General features: G+C 38.1%; 1 protein-coding gene across 11 annotated transcripts in view; it reads right to left on the bottom strand.

The window, feature by feature from the left end:
* Window positions 1-148: 148 nt before the first annotated feature.
* Window positions 149-22,861, bottom strand: part of si:ch211-130h14.4 — a 40,612-nt gene continuing 17,899 nt past the window's right edge. For 5 of the 11 annotated variants that reach the window (XM_048205801.1, XM_048205800.1, XM_048205792.1 and 2 more), the window contains 11 exons: window positions 20,968-21,123; window positions 16,174-16,263; window positions 15,923-16,058; window positions 13,950-14,065; window positions 11,359-11,460; window positions 1,875-1,961; window positions 1,620-1,720; window positions 1,471-1,534; window positions 1,005-1,150; window positions 796-919; window positions 149-463 (listed from right to left, as the gene is read on the bottom strand). In XM_048205801.1, the coding sequence (XP_048061758.1) occupies window positions 422-463; window positions 796-919; window positions 1,005-1,150; window positions 1,471-1,534; window positions 1,620-1,720; window positions 1,875-1,961; window positions 11,359-11,460; window positions 13,950-14,065; window positions 15,923-16,058; window positions 16,174-16,263; window positions 20,968-21,123 (1,164 nt within the window). In that variant the 3' untranslated portion in view covers window positions 149-421. The other 6 variants (XM_048205796.1, XM_048205798.1, XM_048205799.1 and 3 more) reach the window with 6 other exon arrangements.

Below are 22,861 nucleotides of genomic sequence, written 5' to 3'. Positions count from 1 at the left end.
CGTGGGAATCTTTCTCCAAAGGTGTCAAAAGCGGAGGAAACGCCATCCGACTGGACGCATTTCAGGACAATGGGTGTTCATAAAATAGCGTGAAAAGCGTCATCTAGGCGACAAAACTTCCGGTAAAAAGATTTCATAGAAACAACAACACTTTTGAAATTATTTTTATTTAAAAAGCATCTGTATACCAAAATATGTGTACAATTGAGTAACAAATGAAGACAGGCTTAGAATTTTAACATGACATGATTAAAACATGTAGGCTATAACTAGATTATCATTTCGATAATTATTAAATAAATTCATAGTAAATTAAACATTGCAATGGAAAAAAGTTTAAGAAGGACAACTCTGTCTTTCTTTCCTCTAACAGCAACAGCATCTTGGACCTGTTTTAAAGTGGCAGATCAACACCAGTGGTCTAAATATAATTTGTCCACATTTTCATGTCACAGTTTTCCACCTGAAACAAAGTAAAATTGCAGATAACTTAAATCTGATTTTAATTTAATATTGTTGTATTATAGTTGGGTTTTCTTGTTTGTATTTTATAATAAAAAACAACAACTTGTCACTTTATATTAGGTATCTTTACATAAAAAAATTGTATATATGGGTGGTATGGTTATTTTTAAGGGTGGGTTAAACTGTAAAGGAAGGGTCAACAGTGTATTTATAAATGTCAGTACAGAAAAAAAATACATAGAGGTAATTTTTAAATATAAGTACAATGTAAAAACCTGTACACAATAACTGCATTATATCAAGTGATTAAAACACATACAGTGTCAGTACCTCAACAGCATGTTTAGTATAGACATCAGATATGCATAGAGGCACATCTGTATATGATGAACGAGGATCTCCAACACAACTAGATGAGGATTCTTCTGTGCTTTTCCCAGCTGGCTGGAGACTACTTGCATGAATAAAAAATTATAAAGTTTGAAATTGAAAATGACTGACACATTCATCAACACTCTTCATTCATAGTAATTCCTGACCTTGGTGAGAAATGTGCATTTGGATTTTCACTTAAGGAATCTGGGCTCTCAGGTTTACCCTGATCACGGTGTGTAGTAGGATCAGGCTCTGTAGGGCATCTGGTCTTCTGAATTTGGATATTGTGAGAATATTCATGCTTCATCTCCTCAAAATAAAAAGTGGTGATGTTGAACAATAAATTAACTATAAAAGCACATTAGGACTACTTTTACTTTCATGGTACTTTTATGTTTCTTTTCTATTCTTTCTCACATAGTTAAGATAAATCATCAAAACTATATCATAGGATCAAAACAAAAGCTTGGACATTCTGTCTTAAATCTCCTTTTTGGTTTCTTGAAGAAAGAAAACAAAATGGGTCCAAACCACAAGATGGTAAGTACATTTCAGTTAAACTACTTGTTTTAAGAAGTTCACTAATGTGAATTTGTAGTGTTGAGAAAGCTTGTGTTGTGTATAACTAACCAATTCTTTGATGCTAAAACCATCTGTGCATTGCAAGCTCCATTTTTCATTTTTTGCCATGATTCTGCTCACATAAAAAAGTTATAATTATTTAAAATGTCTATACATTTACATTTCATATTTAGTTGATAAACATGTCAATTTCTTACCTCTGGGTGTCAGCCATGTGAGAGAGCGAGAGATTGTGCATTAATCTCATTTTGTAGGTAATGTCAGTAGTCTTTGACTTGATCAGTGGCTCATGGCTTCTCTGTTATGATGAAAACAGAGAAACATAATCCAAACATGTGCAACCTAACTGGTAGCCCTATACTTGTATTGTTTTCCCCCTGGAGAGGTTTAGATAAACATGTCTGCTAAATGAATTAAGGTGAATGTAGGATGATAAAATGTTCTATATGTACCCAACAAAGCAAGTTGGAGCTGAGTTCTTCCAGGAAGGTGGACTTCAGAGTGGAAAATTTAGGCAATTTGAGCTCCCGAGTGAAGACCTGTGGAGACAAAATGCAAATGTCCCTACAACTACATGACAAACATCACTAAAAGAGGTGTCCTGAGAACTCACACCTGTCTCTGTGACTCTTACAACTTTATTATTTAGTGCATGAGGATGTTAGGGGTCTGCAGATTTAAAAAAAGAATAATAATAATAACAATAATAAATACCATAAAATTGAAATAATAATTAGTTAGGTCAAGTCACCTTTATTTATATAGCGCTTCTTACAATGCAGATTGTGTCAAAGCAGCTTTACAGTGATAACTGGTGAATAATTATGTCCAGCTTAAGTAAATCCAGTATTGATTCATTCGGTTGTAAAAAAATCAATAATTAGTTAATTTATCTGTATTTAATTATAATAATTTATCTGTAATTATAATAATAACTAGATTAAAACTTACCAAAGAATTGTATTTTATTGGCAGCCATAGTTTTATGTTTTTCTTTAAGTCTATACATCTAACAGTGGTGGGTAGAAAAAATATTATATAAGATTTTATATACAGTGCTCAGCGTAAATGAGTACACCCCCTTTGAAAAGTAACATTTTAAAAAATATCTCAATGAACACAAAAACAATTTCCAAAATGTTGACAAGACTAAGTTTTATATAACATCTGTTTAACTTATAACATGAAAGTAAGGTTAATAATATAACTTAGAAAAAAAAAAAAAAATGTCAGTTTTACTCAAATTAGGGTGATGCAAAAATGAGTACACCCCACTGAAAGTCTCTGGAGCAAAGCTAAATTTTAGACTACAAATGTCTAATTTAACAAGAATTCAACCACAGGTGAGTCTAATTATTCATTACACAGGTGTCCAGCAGACAGTTGACTATAAAAGGGTGTTAAAACCCCTTCCCATTTCATGCTGTCAGCAATGGCACCACATGGAAGAGAAATGTCACAACAACTGAGAAAGAAAATAATTTCTTTACACCAGAAAGGTGAAGGCTACAAGAAGATCAGCAAAGCTTTATTATCAGTCAGAATACTGTAGAAAAAGTGGTACAAAAATTTTAAAAAGATGGAACTGCAACCATCTTACAGAGATGTCCAGGTCACCCACGGAAGTTAACACCTCGACAGGAGCATCTTCTGATGAGAAGAGTTGAAGAAAATCGGCATGCAAGTTCACTGAAGTTATCTAAAGAAGTAGAAAGCCAAACTGGGGTGACTATTTCCTGTGACACAATATGGCATACACTGCAGAGAAATGGCATGCATGGGTGCCGTCCACAAAAGAAGCCTCTCCTAAAGCCCAGGCACAAAAAAGCCCGCCTAGAGTTTGCCAGGGCCCATGCTGACAGAGATGAAGACAACTGGGAATATATATTCTGGAGTGATGAGACAAAGATAAATGTTTTTGGAACTGATGGCTTCAAAACTGTATGGCGTCACAAAGGTGAGGAATACAAAGAAAAATGCATGGTGCCTACAGTGAAACAAGGAGGTGGCAGTGTCCTTATGTGGGGCTGCATGAGTGCTGCTGGTGTCGGGGAGCTGCATTTCATTGATGGCATCATGAATTCACAGATGTACTGCTCTAATCTGAAAGAGAAGATGCTACCATCACTCCGTGCCCTTGGTCATTGAGCACTTTTCCAACATGACAATGATCCTAAACACATTTCTGAAGAAAAACAGGGTGAAAGTGATTCAGTGGCCATGTATGTCTCCTGATCTGAACCCAATCGAACACCTATGGGGAATTCTGAAGACACAAGTTGAGCATCACTCTCCATCCAGCATCCAGTCTCTAAAAGAGGTCATTCTTGAAGAATGGAAAAAGATAGATGTTGCAAAATGTCGCCAACTTGTTTATTCCATGCCTAGAAGACTTGGTGCGGTCATTAAAAATCATGGAGACCATACAACATACTAGATGTAGTAGTTTTTGTTGTGGGGTGTACTCATTTTTGCATCACCCTTATTTCAGTAAAACTGAAAAATGTGTAATATAAGTTATATTATTAACCTTATTTTTGTTATAAGTTAAACAGATGTTATATTAAACTTAGTCTTGTCAACATTTTGGATATTGTTTTTGTTTTCATTGAGATATTGTTTAAAATGTTATTTTTCAAAGGGGGTGTACTCATTTACGCTGAACACTGTATATAATATTTAACACATAATATTTGTATTTTCATTTATTTTATAATGAGACTTTCTTCATTAAAATATATAGCTGCCCTTATATTTTAGGAAGGAGATCATATTTGGTACACCATTTTGATATGTAACACCTATGTTTCACAATCCAGTCAATTCCCTGTGGATAAAATCCTGTCCTCTTTTTTTCCATCATTGAATGTATTTTCACTTGACATTATGTCAAATTACGTAAGCAACATAAATAGGTTGTGAACTGTGTTTTGTGTATTCCTTCATTGGTGATTATTCATCACTTCCATTGGTTTTACTGTATGTCAGTGACATGTATCAGTCAGAGGTGACAGCACAAGTGTCATCTCTCACAGTTGTCACTCTGTGCACCTCACAATGTTTCAAGCCACACAGTGTGTCGTCTCACACCCTGAGGTGACAGGATGTGAGCGAGGGAGCCATCTGGGACAGCTGAACTGTTGATATAGGTGCTTATTTGCACACGTCACCAAATGAATGATGTTAGGTGGACATCACGTCTACAGCTTCTACACAACAGCAACAATTGCAGTGGTAAAGCATTGACTTTTTAAATGCAAGCACATTGTAATGTGAGTGAATAACAGGTGTAACATTGTGTAAAATCCCTGTAGACCAAAGTGAGAGTGACATTAGATCACATCCAGCTATTTACGTGAGAAGTCATGACTGATTTTACATGCCACAGCTAACTAAAAACTAAAACTTTTTCAGTCCAAAATTAGATATCCCCATATGGCATTTTTTTTTTTTTTTTTTTTTTTTTTTACTGGGAAAAATATAATTTTAAATAAATGCTACATTTATGTTGAACACAGGGCAGATAAAGAAAATTATTTTTTAAACCTTTAAATGCCAAAATATATTACAAAATGTAATTCAAGAGGCAAGAAAATACATTTCCAATATATATTTTTAATATAAATATAAATTATATTTTATATGAATATATTTTGATAGAAAATGTATAAACATGCACAGATATATGAGGAAATATATAACTAAAACCATTTTAAAATATTAAATTATAATTTTAAAAACACAGCTATGTATTTTTGGCCATTTTTGTATATGAAATACATTTTAAAATATATCTCAAATATATATTTTTGGCTATATGGACCGACAATATCAAACTAGATTTTTTTCCAGTGTTGTTTACCCGGTTGCTAGGAGCTTACTTAGCCAAGTCAAAAGAGTTTTTTGGTTGCCTGCTATGTGAAAACTGGTGATAAAGTAATTGACTGCAAGACAATTTTTGCCAGAGTCCAGACTGTATCAAGTCTCTATTTCTAGTTTCAAGTCCCAAGTCTGTGGGATTGTCTCTTCTGTAGCTGTGGTGCATTGTTTAGTACATGTGCAGACTTGTGTATTTACCTTCGTGCATTCAAATTATTCAAATGTGGAAGGACTGTGTGAGCAGGGATACATGAGGATGCCCTGAGTAGAAGAGACCCTTGCCTGGGTTGGCATCATCATTGAAGTCTCCAGTTTTGCCTTCTAAGCTGTGTATGCGGAGACAGGTCAGGCTGGTGGAGCCCTACCAAGCCGACTTACTGATAGACCTGGATCATGGCGGGGAGTTGTTTCCTAAGGCAGTTAAAGGTGGGTTATGTATTTTTTCAACTACACTGTTTGGAAGTTAGTCAGGCCAACAACAAACATCTAACCAATCAGCATTAGGGGGCAATTAACGGTCGAGGAGAGAGAACGAGCTACCAGCAAGAGGGATATTTGAAAATAAGAAAAAAATGGCAGAACTAGAGATGGGACACAATACAAAAGAGCTCAAAACAAAATCACTGGAATGAAGGTTTATGACTGGGCAAACGCTTTAGGACCCACGTTTATATTAGAAAAACTTTCCAGTGCTGTTGAGAGCTAAGTGGGAAGGCCTGAAAACAGACGTGGAGGCTGTTTTGATCCCGCTACTCATGTGAGTAACACAGTTTTGATTGTCTGGAGCTGCTGTGCTGTTTGCGACTAACAAGGAACACTTTGTATTTACTATTGTGTACTGTATGTTCATTTTTTGTGCTTCCTTGTCGTTCATCAACTACGCTTTATTTTTTGTGAAGCATTTTGTTGCGCATCAGCTGTGATAAACAGACATCCACCTGCATTGCGTGTGTAACAGTAGCAAGATAGTGAGAGTTTTGCTGTTAAACCACTGCACACTGACAACCGCTAGAGAATGTGGTGTTTAGCATCATTTAGCGTCACTCGGAGCAGGGTGGTTAGGATTTGAGGTGGGTTTGTTTGGGTTGATTTCAAATATCAAGTGTCCAACAGCGTTGTTCAAAATCTACTTACCGCACTTTTAAAGGGTTAGTTCACCCAAAAATGAAAATTATGTCATTAATGACTCACCCTCATGTCGTTCCAAACCTGTAAGACCTCCGTTCATCTTCGGAACACAGTTTAAGATATTTTAGATTTAGTCCGAGAGCTTTCTGTCCCTCCATTAAAAATGTATGTACGGTGCACTGTCCATGTCCAGAAAGGTAATAAAAACATCCAGCTTATTGATGCATTACTACCCTCTTCTGCTCCGGACAGTGACGCGATTAGGACATCCATGACATGCACACTTATGCACCATTTTAAAAAATATAGCAATACCAAAATAAAAACAATGTAGAATAGCTTGAATACAGCGTGTCTCCCTCAGACTGTAAACGAAGCTCGGGCGCACTAGATAACAAGTCATCAGCGTCACTGTTCGGAGCAGAAGGGGGCGGTAATGCATCAATAAGCTGGATGCCAGCTTCTACCACCGTAGAAGAAGAAGAAGCAGCGTCACTGTGGATTGAAAGCAGATATACACAGACCCGGAAGAGAAGACAATGCTGAATAAAGTAGTTTTTGTTATTTTTGGACCGTAATGTATGTTTTTATTACCTTTCTGGACAAGGACAGTGCACCGTACATACATTTTAATTGTAGGGACAGAAAGCTCTCGGACTAAATCTAAAATATCTTAAACTGTGTTCCGAAGATGAATGGAGGTCTTACGGGTTTGGAACGACATGAGGGTGAGTCATTAATGACAATTTTCATTTTTGGGTGAACTAACCCTTTAAGGAGCTGCGTAAAGCCACAGATCTAGCTCTCCATACCACTAAGAAGATGGCCCATGCCAATGGTTTTTATGGTGGCAACACAGAGGCATCTGTGGCTGAACCTGTCGGGCATTAGGGAGAAAGACAAAAACTTTCTCCTTGATGCCCCGGTCACACCCACTGGATTCTTCAAAACTGCCATTGAGACAGTAGTGGAGAAGTAGTGGAGAGGCGAGAACGCTGTCTGCTGCCTTCAGGAAATGTATTCCTTTCCAGGTCCAGGCTTCTTTTAGCCCTTCTGACCCTTCGCCAGGAACAAGTTACTGGAGGGAGGGTCAGAAGGAGAATGTGGAGAGGGGGCAGAGGCGCTGCACCAGGAGGAAGCCAAAATCCGACCTGAGGACTGTGATTCCAGCTAAGATGAAGAAGTTGGGTGATAAAAGCCGGGGGGCTTGTTCAGGCTCTTGCCCCTTCCTCCTTACTTACAATTATTGCTTAACAAAGCTTTCACTTCCCATCAGTTGCCCCCTTCAGAAAAGTGATGGTGCAAAAATAGTCTGGGCTACATCAGCACGCTCCCAGAAAGTTTTCAAGGGATATTATAACAAAAGGTGGATTTTATCACTGTGATCGTTCCACTTTGTTATGCGTTACCCCTTCAGCTTTAAGCTGAAAGGTGACTTGAGATTTCAGCATGACTCCTCGCCCTGAGAGAATGCCCATTTTGAAGCCACTATGGGTATAGAGCATGGTGGTTGAGAGTTGAAGTGGACTAAGTCGCAAGAAGCGGGCCACTCTCTCAGCTGTCACCCTCCCCAAGTTGTCAGATTGGGTTTAAAGCAGGGCTATTTTCTCTGAATGGGTTGGTTCTAATGTACTCATTATCAAGGTAGAGCTTGGCAGATGAGAGTTGAGGTCACAAGAAGCGGCCCTGGGATTTAAAGAAGGGCTGTGCATCCTTGTGGATGTATTCATAAGTATAGAGCTTGGCAGGTGAGAGCTAAAGTGGACCAGGTCACAGAATGAGGCCTACTCTCTCATCTGTCACCCTCCCCAATTTATTAGATTTGGGTTTAAAGTAGGGATATATGCTCCCCTTTGAGAGGGTTGGTTCTAGCATACTCATTTCAATGTAAAGCTTGGCAGATGAGAGTTGAGGTGGACTAAGTTGCAAGAAGCAGCCCACTCTCTCATTTGTTGCCCTGCCCAATTTAGCCCTCCCTGCAGACATGTCCCCATAGCGTCAGCAAATGACACAGTTCTCAGGGAACAGGGATTACATACGTAACCCTAAAATGATCTTTTCTGTTCTTTGCTTATGGGTGAAAAGAAGTTTAAAATACCTTTGCAGAGGTATAGCGATAATGCTGCTAGGAGCAGCATTTAGATGAATAAGTAAATATGTGCTGCATGTTTTCTTCTTAATAACAAAAAGAAAAACACAACAAAAATAACACTGGTGAGAAAACAGTAGTTAAGAAAGCATTTTGCTTTGCTTTAAAAGCAAGTAGGTTTAAAGTATTTAACATGAAAAAAACTTCAACACCTTTAACTGGAAGTACAACTAAACAACAATTTCTACTATAAAGCAGCTTTTCAGTGTGTTCATGTTTTTACATGCATCTGATTTTGACAGATTAAACAAAAAAATTAACTGTCGAAGATGGAAATCTGTTTTGAACTCCCGAAATGTATCTGAAACAAACTTTTCTTTAGTCTGATTTTGTTTTTAAATGATGCCACATACCAGTTCATTCTTCGATTTGGCTTTAAGTATACCTGGGCCTTCAGTGGCACAAATTTGAGCCTGGCTTGAAACTCTACTACCCATTAATTTCTTGTGTCTCCCCACTACTGATCCAATAAAAATGTGTTACTTAAAATATTAAATACTGATTCTCAAATACAATAAAGTATTCAGCTCAAAGGCTGATATGAGCAAAACAGACATTTTCTCATGCAAGTGTAAGTGAGAGATGTTTGGATATCTTCTAAAGGGCTATACTCTCTCACACATGCACAAACTGTCTGTCCATGTGATGGATGTCTGGTACCTTTTTTCCAGGTGGATCTAACTCTGTTTTCTTATGTGATGACGCGTCAATGGGCCACAGGGCCGAGTAATATCCCTGACTACTGGTCCTTCCCAACTCTGTTTGCCCAATGTTTGCCACCCCCCATCCCTCCTCCAGACCCATGCTCTGTTTGCACACATCCACTATGACAGGGAGGTGTGAGAAAAATGAACCTTTCGTGTGTCAACTCACATCCCAGCTTTACTCCTCCTACTCTTCATCCACCTTACTTGCCTCTATGCAGTCTGATTTCTGGTAATGTCTGGTGTCTTGCAGTCAACTTTAGTTAATGCCAGTTTTCACAAAGCAGGCAACAAAAAACCCTAATATCCCCTAGATTTTCAGTGAAATTGTTTGACTGTAACAAGTCTTAGAGTTATTTTAAATTGTAATAGTATTTCACAATATTACTGTTTTTACTGTATTTTTAATTAAATAATTCCAGCCTTGGTGAGCAGACATTAAAAATCTTACCGATACCAAACTTTTGAACGGTATGTGGCAAGCAAGTCGGCCGAGGACCGTGGGAACAAAGAGGCTGGTGGCACGAGTGCTAATGTGTGTCACCTGTGCCGCCACACTGATCTCGAGTCCAACGAAGGAGCTCCAGAAAGATAAAAGGAGGAGTGACGACAGCGAGCGATGATAGCGGTCCAGACCTGTGACATATATGTTGGTGTTTTTGTTTTAGTATAGGGCAGTCGTGTTACTTTACTTTCATTTTGTTGTTTGTGTTTATTTTTTATTATTAAGGTTACGTTTAACGTTCTCTCTGGTTCCCTGCCTCCTTCTTCCCCGAATTTGTACTTTGTTACATTGGTGCTGAAACCCGAGAAGAAGGAGGAACAGCCTGTCAAAGAGCCGTCATGCCGCCATGAATGCTTGAGGCTGCTGGAGGACCGGATGGCTCGGTGTAGGGAGCGGGGGCATTAGAGTGGAGTCTTGTGGATGCCCCCGGCCTGCAAAGGGCAATGGGGGTATGTGGCAAGCAGGTCGGGGCTGAGGGCCATGGGAACAGAGTGAGGCCGGTGGCACGAGTGCTAATGTGCATCACCTGTGGACCACACCAATCCCAAGTCCAACAGAGGAGCTCCGGAAGGATAAAAGTAAGAGTGACGATGGTGAAAGATGAGAAAGGACCAGGCCTGGGACATTTATGTTGGTGTTGTTGTTTTAGCTTGCGGCAGTCATCCATGAGGAGCTTCCGCTTTACTTTCTTTTTGTTTACATTTATTTTATTATTAAAGTTATGTTTAACATTCGCAGGGTTTCCCCCCTGCTTCTTTCCTGAACTTGAACTTACAGTGAGGTGAATGTAACGGAGGCCAGTTGGTTTGAGCAGGTGAACTTCAGTCTTGATGTTGCAAATAGATGAAACAGAATTCAAAGAGATGCCAGAAAATAGACCAATCACAATTAAACTGTGCCGTTGAGTTAATCGCAGAGGTTTAATACTTTAACCCTCTGGGGACGACGAATGCGCTGATAACAGCGAAAAGAATGGTAGGACCCCTTAGACCCCTTAGACCCCTTAGCATACCTGTAAAATATGTCTAAAATGCCTAACCAAGGCATTCCCAAAGTTAGATGCATGTTGTTCTTTAACCATTTTGTGTATATTTGTGTATACTTTTTTGAAGGGTTTGGAATGCTAACAGGTTAAAACACTCCAACATTATTGCTCACACAGATAAAAGTAAGACATTATTAGAAACTGTCTAATTCTAAAGTGTCTGTTTATTTGTACACATTCAAAAAGATTTTGAACAAACCATTTAACCAAAATGTTTGAGGAATATTAAATCAGTACTGTTGTGCAAAGACTGTTTTATGAGGAGCTTAAAAAGGTTTTCTTAAGACATCAGGCTTTTTGGTTCTATTTGGAACCTTTTTAAAAAAAGAAAAAAAATATATATCTAGAATTATTTTTATATTATGAATTGTTTTAAAAGTTCAATATAGTTATGCGAGATATATAAATGTGAGAGTTATGCATGTTTGTGTGTGAGAGAATGACAGAGCGCACAACTGCTGCAGGTGTGTTTGCCTCCATGTGTTTCTACTTACTGGGATCAGAGACACTGTGGTTTGACACTTACCTCAGGAAACATGAGCTCAGTTTCGTCTTGTCCCCAGGTCTGTTTGCCCTGCAGTTGGAAAGCATTCACCCCTCCTCCACCCTCTCTTAGTGAGACTGGCATCTGTGAAGAGAGCAGACATTACAAACAGACAACCATTTATAACTCAGATTTCGCTACACTTTGAGAGGTATTTTTCAGTTTCATTAATAAGCTTGGGATGAACACGTTTGTCGAGTCCCTCATGTCATTTTCAACCTGTGCAGCTTTTTTTTTTTTTTTCTGTGAAACACAAAAGAAGATACTTTTCAAGAATGTTTCAGTTGTTTTACCCATACAACGAAAGTCAGTCAACCCTATTGACTTTCAAACCATTTATTATATGAATTTGTGTGAATTATCCTTTTAAGTTTGCATTATTGAGAATGAACACAATGCCTAGTTGACATGACTTTGTCTTCTACTTCTCTCTGAAACTAATCTCCACCTTTTTCCCACTTTTCAAGATGGCCAAGCCTGAGCTGTACGTGCGAGCAACCCTTGGAGTGAGCATAGGGTTAATATATTCCTAATGATGTGCTACTTCTCAAGAAGAGTCTCGGACACAGCCCAGCTCACACCCGATAACACTGCACACCCGGGTGAGGACACACTTTGTCTGCTGGGTGCAAACTGGCCCTCCAGAGTGATGCAGTGCAGAACAGTGTTTCCTCACAGCACTGTGTAGCAGCTAAAAGACCTGTAACAAGCCTGTAAACTACACACTGACAGAGAGAATGAGAGTAAAATTCATTTGAGAAAGAAAAGGAGATTGCATTGACGAATGATTTTAGCTATAAGTAGAGCCTACAAACTTTGGATACAAAATAAATGTTCTGGAAAAAAACATGGGTGTGTAAGTGGACAAATATATTGGGAACAATTTGTTCCGTGTATTTCGCCTTTCAACTCAGTGATGATGGAGCGATGTTCCTCAGACATATTTGACTGTCCACCCTGAAAATAAAAAAGTGTGAAATTCAACATAGCAGATAGATATTGTGACTCAGTATCTCTCATAGAAACCAAACAATCTGAGGTAAATATAAAAAGAAACAGACTCAAATGTATAATTTATATTTCCAAATATCTCTATTTCTGGGCTCAGTTGTGATTATTGTGGCTGTGAAGTTTGACAAGCTGACAACTAAGTAACCAGCCTGCCACAGTGACCCAGGGAAAAATCCTATTGCTCAGAGGTTGCTCTTTCATAGTTCAGGAGATGTTACAAAGTTCTTAGTTAAAATGCTTTAGAGGAAATAAAATTTGAAACAAAAGAGACCATTGTTGGTGATAAAATCAGTGTGGATTAGCATAGCTCAAATAATTTGGTCTTGAAAGAATGTGAAGAGAACTGTGCGATTTTGATATTTTCATATATCATAGAAAACTCTAATTAACAGACTTTGGTATCTTGCCAATTTTTTTTTTAATTATTATTATTTTTTTTTTAATGGTTTTATTTTCATTTATAATGCATGAAAATATACATATACACAAAACATTACAACCCTCTTTTTTATCTTGCCAAATTGTTAATGTGATATCACCAAGTACAACATGTTCCTGGTCTTTGTTGCTCATTGAACAACATTCTAATTAACTAATCAGATTTAAGCGACAAGTTTATAGTTTGTCAAGTTTAGGCTTACAACATGGTTTAGGTGATTCTACATCAGTGTTATTCACCTGTCATTTCACTCTGATTTTAGGGATAAGTTATGGGTAGGGTTAGGTTTAGGGGTAGGACTAAATTTTCGGACAGGAATGTTGTTCCAGGATCAACAAAATATGTTGATCCAGGAACATGTCTTACTTGACAAAATCATGGTAACCATTGGGAAACCTGGGCATGGTTTGAGATATTGTTTAAATCTATTCCAGAAAATCTACAGGAGATAAATATGAGATTTCTAAGGTCATTTCTCTAGGAGAAAAATCTAAATCTTTAAACTCACTGCTGTGTAGGGGAAACTATTGAGATATGAAGGAGATTTTTATCTGAGATCTATCTATATATAGAGATAGACATTTTCTTTCTTGAAAAGGTTGTTTAAGGTACAGAACAACTTTTCCAAACAGTTTACATTCCAAACAGTTTCATTCCCTGACCTCTGGCATGATGTGACATCCCAGGCCAAATTGGTCAGTCTCTTTTGTGTGTGAAATGAATTAGACATTCTCCCCTGGGTGATGTTTGTCGATGTGCTGACTGAAGGAGATCCTCCTCCACTACTGGGGGGGGGGGTTCATCTCATTGCTACGTGAACAATCAATTCTCTTTTCTTATAGAGTTGAGGTTAAAATGGCTTCCAGCAGAATGTGTGTTTGTGTAAGGCCAACAGTGCAAATAGCATGGGGAGAGAAGAGAGTTGCAGGCCTTTCAACCCCAGCAGCATTTTAAATAGTCTAAACAGAGGTTGATTTCAGTTTTTCTTTGTTTAAAATGAACTGAAAAGGTTTTTGTAAAAATGAGTAGCTAAGAAATGCAAAGAAAGAAGACAGAAAGGCAACTGAATACAACATTGAAGTGCTGCGGTCAGTGACTTGTCAGTGAATGAGCATAAACTTACATGTTCGTGTTGTGCTGTGGAGTCATCCAATGTGATCTGAAGTTTCGGTAGAGATCCAGACTTCTGTTTTAGCAGGTCCTTAAGAGTCATATCTGGGCTGGAATTACTGCTGTTCTCTGCCAGGATGAAATTACAATGACAACAAATGTGAATCCAAAGTTTTGCAGATATATATATATATATATATATATATATATATATATATATATATATATATATACACACTCTATTATATACACTCTATTGCTAAGTTTTGGGACGCCTGCCTTTACATGCACATGAACTTTAATGACATCCCATTCTTAATCCGTGGGGTTTACTCTTATGGGAAGGCTTTCCACTAGGTTTAGGAGTGTGTTTATGGGAATTTTTGACCATTCTCCTAGAAGCGCATTTGTGAGGTCAGGCAGTGATGTTGGACGAGAAGGCCTGGCTCGCAGTCTCCGCTCTAATTCATCCCAAAGGTGTTCTATCGGGTTGAGGTCAGGACTCTGTGCAGGCCAGTCAAGTTCGCCAGTCACCAAACTCGTTCATCCATGTCTTTATGGACCTTACTTTGTGCACTGGTGCGCATCATGTCATGTTGGAACAGGAAGGGGCCATCCCCAAACTGTTCCCACAAAGTTGGGAACATGAAATTGTCCAAAATGTCTCAGTATGCTGAAGCATTAAGAGTTCCTTTCACTGGAACTAAGGGGCCAAGCCCAACCCCTGAAAAACAACACCACACCATAATCCCCCCTCCACAAACTTTACACTTGGCACAATGCAGTCAGGCAAGTACCGTTCTCCTTGCAACCACCAAACCCAGACTCGTCCATCGGATTACCAGACAGAGAAGCGTGATTCATCACTCCAGAGAACACATCTCCACTGCTCCCAATGACGGCATGCTTTACACCACTGCATCCGACGTTTTTCATTGCACTTGGTGATGTAAGGCTTGGATGCTGCTGCTCGGCCATGGAAACCCATTCCATGAAGCTCTCTACGCAATGTTCTTGAGCTAATCTGAAGGCCACACGAAGTTTGGAGGTCTGTAGCTACTGACTCTGCAGAAAGTTGGCGACTTCTGCGCACTGTGTGCCTCAGCATGCGCTGACCCCGTTCTGTGATTTTACGTGGCCTACCACTTCGTGGCAGAGTTGCTGTTGTTCCCAATTGCTTCCACTTTGTTATAATACCACTAACAGTTGACAGTGGAATATTTAGTAGTGAGGAAATTTCATGAATGGACTTATTGCACAGGTGGCAACCTACCACGGTACCACGCTTGAATTCAATGAGCTCCTGAGAGCGACCCATTCTTTCACAAATGTTTGTAGAAGCAGTCTTCTTGGCTAGGTGCTTGATTTTATACACCTGTGGCCATGGAAGTGATTGAAACACCTGATTTCAATGATTTGGAGGGGTGTCCCAATACTTTTGTCAATATAGTGTATATATATATATATATATATATATATATATATATATATATATATAGTAAAGTTAATATTGCTGATTATTGCAATGTATTGTATTAGTGCTTTGTGTTCAGTTAAAATATGTCTTGATTATTTTAAACTATATTTTGACTATATTTCACTACTTATAGTCAAGGGGATAGTTCACCCAAAAATGAAAATTTATTTAGATATTTTGATATTTTGAAGAATGTTGGTAACCAGACAGTTGATGGTAGCCATTGACTTCTATAGAATAGGGGGAAAATATACTATGGAAGTCAATGGCTACCATCAACTGTTTGATTACCAACATTCTTTAAAATACCTTCTTTTGTGTTCAACAGAAGAAAGAAACTCATACAGGTTTGGAACTACTTTTCATTTTTGGGTGTACTATCCCTTTAAACATTTTGAACCAAATTGGTTACAATTCCTGTTTGGTTGAAATGATGGAAAAATATTTTAGTTATATTATCCATCACAAGGTATTACTATGGTACCTTGTCTAGAAAAACATTGTAATACCATTGCCAATTGCTTGTAGTTGCTTCTCTAATTGACTTGTGCTTCTATGTTGTTCCGCCCAAAACCTGAACACCTCCTGCTCTCTGCGGCTCTGAAGATACCCAAGTCGGGTCAGCTGTTTCTGCAGTTCCAAAACCTCATGAAGGACAGATTAAATATTAGATTAGATGATTATGTGTATTCATTCTTAAGTCTAAAGATTATCTCCTATTAAATATTCATGGAGAAAGATAGCAGAGTAATGCTCTCACCAGGTAGTGATGTGTTTTAGGTAGACACCTCAAGTATGCGTCATTATGTGTGAGGGTTGATCTGGTGACCCTCTGAATGGTGACAAACTTCTGTGACAGAAAGAGTAAAGTGAGGATGGAAAGAGAATGAACTTTGAAAATTGAATCTCTAACTGTTGATTGCAGACACCGATAACAAATTTGGGCACAGCTTTGAAATCTTTGCTGAAACTGAAGAGACATATCTGATGTCTTTTTCTCCAGAGAGAAATCTGACATTTAAGCTCCATTTCCTCTGCATTTAAGCTCATTTCTGTCTAGAACAGTGGTTCCCAAACCTGTCCTGAAGGACCCCCAGCACTGCACATTTTGTATGTTGCCCTTATCTGACACACCTACTTCAGGTCTTACAGTCTCTGCATATGAGCTGATGAGCTGAATCAGGTGTGTTAGATGAGAAACCACTGGTCTAGAACATTTGAGATTTCATTTGAGATTTTTTTCCTATGTGTAAGCATTCCCATTTCAAGGGTCCAGTGAGGACCCCTGTCTTTCAGTAGAGCATACAAATCGAATAAGAAGTAAACATGCAACCACAGGAAGCCATTAACTGCAACAGGGACCAATTAGGCCCCAGCAGGTGTCCATGGCTTGGCCTGCTTTGGTCCCGGCTCATCATCATGAAGTCTGGACAAAGTTTTTCAGGCAGAGCTGAGGAAACAACAGGGCAGTATCATTTGCTCAGCAATTTGTACCAAAGGTTTCCTACTGGCAGCCCATAAAGTCTTTTATAGCTCTCCCTTTGTCCTCCTCTTCAGTGCTGGTCATTAGAGGACACAATTACAGCCCACTGAAGAAGGCTGGCTTTTATAGGAGGAGATTGATAAGCCAAAGACCCCTCCCCCACATCCTTACCCCCCAGATTCTACCTCTTATTGTCCTCAAACCAGACGGCCAAAATCAAAGTCAATCACAAGTCCACACCAACTGCTTCCCCTATATTACAACGACAGGCTTCCTCAATCCTCTGGACTTCAGTAACACTTCAAAGTGGCACTGGGAGACACACATCTATTCTCCTACAATGAGTTGCGCTACAGCATTCTAGATGCATTTTTGCTCAAGAGAATGCTCTGTGGCATTCACCTTTCATGCTGTTTTGTATACATTTTAGCCTAACTTCACTTCAGTAAAAACACTTTTTTTGTGGTTAGAGGTGCTCTCATAGTTAAAGGTCCCGTTCTTCGTGATCCCATGTTTCAAACTTTAGTTAGTGTGTAATGTTGTTGTTAGAGTATAAATAAAATCTGTAAAATTTTAAAGCTCAAAGTTCAATGCCAAGCGAGATATTTTATTTAACAGAAGTCGCCTACATCGAACGGCCAGTTTGGACTACATCCCTCTACTTCCTTCTTTAATGACGTCACTAAAACAGTTTTTTGACTTACCTCCGCCCACAGGAATACACAAGAGTTGCGTTTGTAGAGTGTGTTTGTCGCCATGTCATCGAAACGCTGTTATTTTCATCCCGCAGTCCAATCACCGGGTCTGATTCCGGCTCAAATTGATAGGGTAAAATTAAAGACATTTGCTCTGGGTTCGCTAAGCTGCTGTCGAATCACAACACAGGAACCGCTGGCACAATCAGAACTCGTTACGTATTTCTGAAGGAGGGACTTCATAGAACAAGGAAGTCATCAGCCCGTTTTTATGACAGTGGAAACAGCGGTATACAGATAAGTAAATTATGTGAAAAATACTGTTTTTTTACACGCGAAACATGAACACATGTTATATTGCACACTATAAACACAATCAAAGCTTCAAAAAACCACGAAAAACGGGACCTTTAAGACTTAACTTAATGGAATTGAATATATACTTTGGCTATACTTTGGCTCTAATGTTTCTCCTAAATTTCCTTAGGTGGGATAAAAATATACACAAGAGACAATTTAGACATTTGTTGACATTCAGTAGAGTACAGACTTATAAAATCTATGTGGACAGTACAGGCCAGTTTATTAGGTCTTGGGAGAATTTGATGGAAAAAAATGAGGGTAAGTTCTCTAACTTTTCAACATTTGATTTCAATTTACAGTTGTTGTTTTTTTTTTTCAACTGCTTACACACAAAATCCTTACTTGTCACACAATGTCTGAAATCTGACACTCAAACACCAGAACCACACACCAAACCTGCAAAACCATACACTAATTCTTGGCCTTCAACTCAGTTTTCAATTTCATAAAACACTTTTTGCAAAACACAGCACACAATTCTCTATGTAACACACAAAAATCTAACAGTAAGTACAAACCAGATTCCAAAAAAGTTGTACAAATTGTGAATAAAAACAGAATGCAATGATGTGGAAGTTTCAAATTTCAATATTTTATTCAGAATACAACATAGATGACATATCAAATGTTCTGAGAAATGTGAGAAAATGTATAATTTTAAGGGGAAAATAAGTTGATTTTAAATTTCATGGCATCAACACATCTCAAAAAAGTTGGAACAAGGCCATGTTTACCACTGTGTGGCATCCCCTCTTCTTTTTATAACAGTCTGCAAATGTCTGGGGACTGAGGAGACTAGTTGCTCAAGTTTAGGAATAGGAATGCTGTCCCATTCTTGTCTAATACAGGCTTCTAGTTGCTCAACTGTCTTAGGTCTTCTTTGTCACATCTTCCTCTTTATGATGTGCCAAATGTTTTCTATTGGTGAAAGATCTGGACTGAAGGCTGGCCATTTCACGGATCCTTCTTCTATGCAGCCATGATGTTGTAATTGATGCAGTATGTGGTCTGGCATTGTCATGTTGGAAAATGCAAGGTCTTCCCTGAAAGAGACGACGTCTGGATGGGAGCATATGTTGTTCTAGAACTTGGATATACCTTTCAGCATTGTTGGTGCCTTTCCAGATGTGTAAGCTGCCCATGCCACACGCACTCATGCAACCCCATACCATCAGAGATGCAGGCTTCTGAACTGAGCGCTGATAACAACTTGGATTGTCCTTGTCCTCTTTAGTCCGGATGACATGGGGTCCCAGTTTTCCAAAAAGAACTTCAAATTTTCATTCGTCTGACCACAGAACAGTTTTCCACTTTGCTACCTGTCCTAACTTTTCTGGAATGTGTAGCTCTCATGAAATCCAAAATGAGCCAATATTTGGCATGACATTTCAAAATGTCTCACTTTCAACATTTGAAATGTTATCTATATTCTATTGTGAATAAAATATAAGTTTATGAGATTTGTAAATTATCGCATTCCTTTTTTATTCACAATTTGTACAGTGTCCCAACTTTTTTGGAATCGGGTTTGTATTTTGATTTCCTTTTTCAAACACAACCATTGTTTCTGTCCAACTAAACATGGATGATGTATTTCTTTTCTTTCGTACTGTAATACTGTATTCACAATCACAAATGCTTACAGTAAAAAATAGTTTGGTTTCAATCTTGCTTTCATGTTTGCCATGAATTTTTCAACATCTCTCTGCCAATTACTTTCAGTCTTGTACAGAAATGTACAAAGGAGCTCATGAAAGAAGAGCTTTAGGTTTTGATTAACTGTGTGTATATGATATATCCAAAAATAGAATTTTATGGCAAAGTTGTTTGCAACGTAAGACAAATGTTTGCTTTTGAGATGTGTTTGTGATATTTTGAATGCAGTGCTTCATTTTGCAAGAGATGTGAGGCATTTTGCATTTTGTGTCTTCTTGGATTTGTGTGTAAAATTTTGAAAAAAAAAAGATGCAAAGTTTTGAAAATGTGTCTAAGCAGTTGAAAAAAACTGAAATCGCTGTCTAAGACAAAAAAATCTCTCAGTTGATTTTTCTTTTTCTTTGTGAGTTTAGCAAGGTTAGGGCTGCAACTTTTTCAGGGTCATGCAGCCACAGTAAGGAAATGTATACTGTATAATTGTCCATACACTTGCTGATAATGTTTCAGTAGAACACTGTCATGACTATTTCAGCACAGAGACTTCCTCTCATGCTCTGATGGAGAGACAGGAAATTTGAAATGTTAATGGCTGATGTATATGATGTGTTTGATACTCTAACGTATGGGTATGTGTATGTCGGGTGGGTGTGACTGGCTTTGGCCAGAATGTCTAGGAGCTCATTTCAGATGGCAGAGGAAGTTTGAGGCTGACATGTGAGTTTGGTTTACAATAAACACCCGTAACAACATTCTACTATCCCATGCAGAAGGTCAGCTTATTTGTAAGGGACACTGAATTAGTTCTGTAGGGGAAGTGGGCTATATCCACATTTTTTAATTTAGTTTGTTTTTTTAGGTAAAGGTCCAATCGCATAAAAGCTTGTTTCCACCTGATATCATATTAGTATGATAATATGACAACTTACCCCAGTGGAAAGACTTCAAGGGTAACTTGTGAATACACAGAAATATTTTCAAACATAAAACTATAGCTACTCTAAGCTGTTTACTTGACAACTTTCCAATGTCTCCCTTATAATCAAATCTGATAAAGAACAACTGGGAATAAATGCTTAAAATGCCTTAAATATAAAGAGATGCAAAGATGAAAGCAATGCAACCTGGCCCTGCATCTGCATCAATATGCATACTATCCACCCTATCCGCCCTAAATAGTATTGAATATTACTAATGTCACATACTAGATAGATAGTATGCACATTGAGACGCAGGCCAAGTTTTTTTTTTTTTCTCTCAGTACTGCCGTCTACTGGCGAAATTTAGTAACAGCTACGCTTGCTTTTTGATCTTTGTAATGAAAACAATGTGATTAGTCATCGATGCCAGGAGGATTTACCTGCTCTTTAAGTCCTTTCCTGAGATTGGAATTATCTGGATCATGAGGCTTCATCTCTTGCCTTTGTCTTTGAACTTTTTCCCTCAGTAATGTAGCATACTGATGTGAAAGCATGTCTTTCAAGCGGTGTATTCTGTAGTATGTCTCTAGATGGCGCTTGATTGTAAGAAAAAGAGAACGAAAGCATCAGCGTGTGACAGAGCAAAAAAGAGAACAACATTTAATTTGTGAAACCTTTTATCCATACAGAATATTTCTTAATATAACCTATTCATGGAGAAAATAAGATCTTATTAATATGACTTCCAATAAATAATTAGATCTGATCATTTAGTTGCATTGTTTGATTGCTAACACACTATAACACACAATTTCCCAAACCATGTATTCAATTCTCAAAACAAAGACACATTTCTCAAAACTATAAACATGTTTCACTTGTTTTCACACACATTCCAATTATAACGATTTCTGCAAAACTGTACACAAACATGGCCTTATTTTACAGTGGTTTATCAATGTTCTCATTCAGAAAACACAAACAAATAGTATAATTAACTCAAGTGTAACTATGTAAACTCAAATAGCACACATCCATCAGTAAACATTCAGTAGCAAAAATGATGACACACCAATCAATCTCAGGATATCGGGATAATATAAACAGGAGCTGACTGTGCTTTAGAAATTGCATCCTAGAATCATCGGCAGGGTTTTATACTTACACATACAGAATAATTACAGTACACTGTAATAGTAGCCTACTTTATATGAGAGAAATTTCACTACTCTATGTCCAGTAAACTGTAGTACATGTACACCCACAAATTTGTGATTGTCAAATTTATTTGTAGCCATTTTTTTTCCATGTGCTGTATTTTTGCAGAACTGAGAGATGACTGCCTAAGGATGGCAGAGAAAGTCTTTTGTAACAAGACCAAGAAACTGCTATAGTATTGTATACTGTAATGAAATTTGGATGAAGGTGCAGAGGATGGCGAATTTATTTCCTTATTTATGTATTACTGTAATTGACAGTATACTGTACTGTGTTGCATACACATTTCGTGTTTAGTTCTTTGGTTTTTGAACTTTTCTTCTTCTTGTAAGATCAACTACTTCATATAGCTACTTTCATCTCCTGTAAGATCACTTTACAGTAGTGAAATGAAAATAATTTTTCCTAAAGCTCATTGTTTCATTTTACTCTATCTGCACTCTTTCATTTATGTTGTATATCCTGTAATTGAGAGTGAGCTGCCAAATTATACGACGATTCTCTGCTGTTATTTTGGTGGTTTGCTTCACGATGTGAGTACAGGACTCTTTTACTTAAATGCCCCCTTGTTGGAAGACATTATTTTTATTATTTGCCCTACGTTATATGTTTCGTCTCCTGCTTCTTGAATCTCGCGCCGCCTGAGCTGGCTGGAATGCTTTTGGTTGTCATGGCAATGACGTAGTTTAGAGCGGCTCTATTAAGTTGATAACAGAATTATTTGCAGTGCGTGTAAATCTTTGAAAACCTTTATTTTTCCTTGTGCACTTCGAGAACTTTTCATCCCAAACCCACACATTTTGCTCTCTTTTCTGCTGTCTTTTTTGCGGGTCAAAATATTTTGCTTGCGAGGTGAATAGGTTTGCAAGCTGAAAAGTTTTGCAAGTTGAAAAGTTTTGCGAATTGAAAAGTTTTGTTTGCACGTGAAGCTGTAGCTCAGTGGGCGGTCTCTACCAACCAGGATGAAAGGCATTTTTCTATTGGTCACCCTCGATTGAAGTGACAAGTTGGCCACGCCCACTACGGTTTCCAGCCTCTGCTGCTGCCACCGAGAAGATAAGAGAAGCGAGAATGGCGAGCAACAGGTCGTTTACTGGGTAAGATAACTAATATCAT

This window comes from Megalobrama amblycephala, linkage group LG10 (assembly GCF_018812025.1).
Source record: "Megalobrama amblycephala isolate DHTTF-2021 linkage group LG10, ASM1881202v1, whole genome shotgun sequence".
Taxonomy (NCBI): domain Eukaryota; kingdom Metazoa; phylum Chordata; class Actinopteri; order Cypriniformes; family Xenocyprididae; genus Megalobrama; species Megalobrama amblycephala.
The sequence above is the reverse complement of the archived record's forward strand: the minus strand, read 5'-3'. Positions and strand labels throughout refer to the sequence as shown.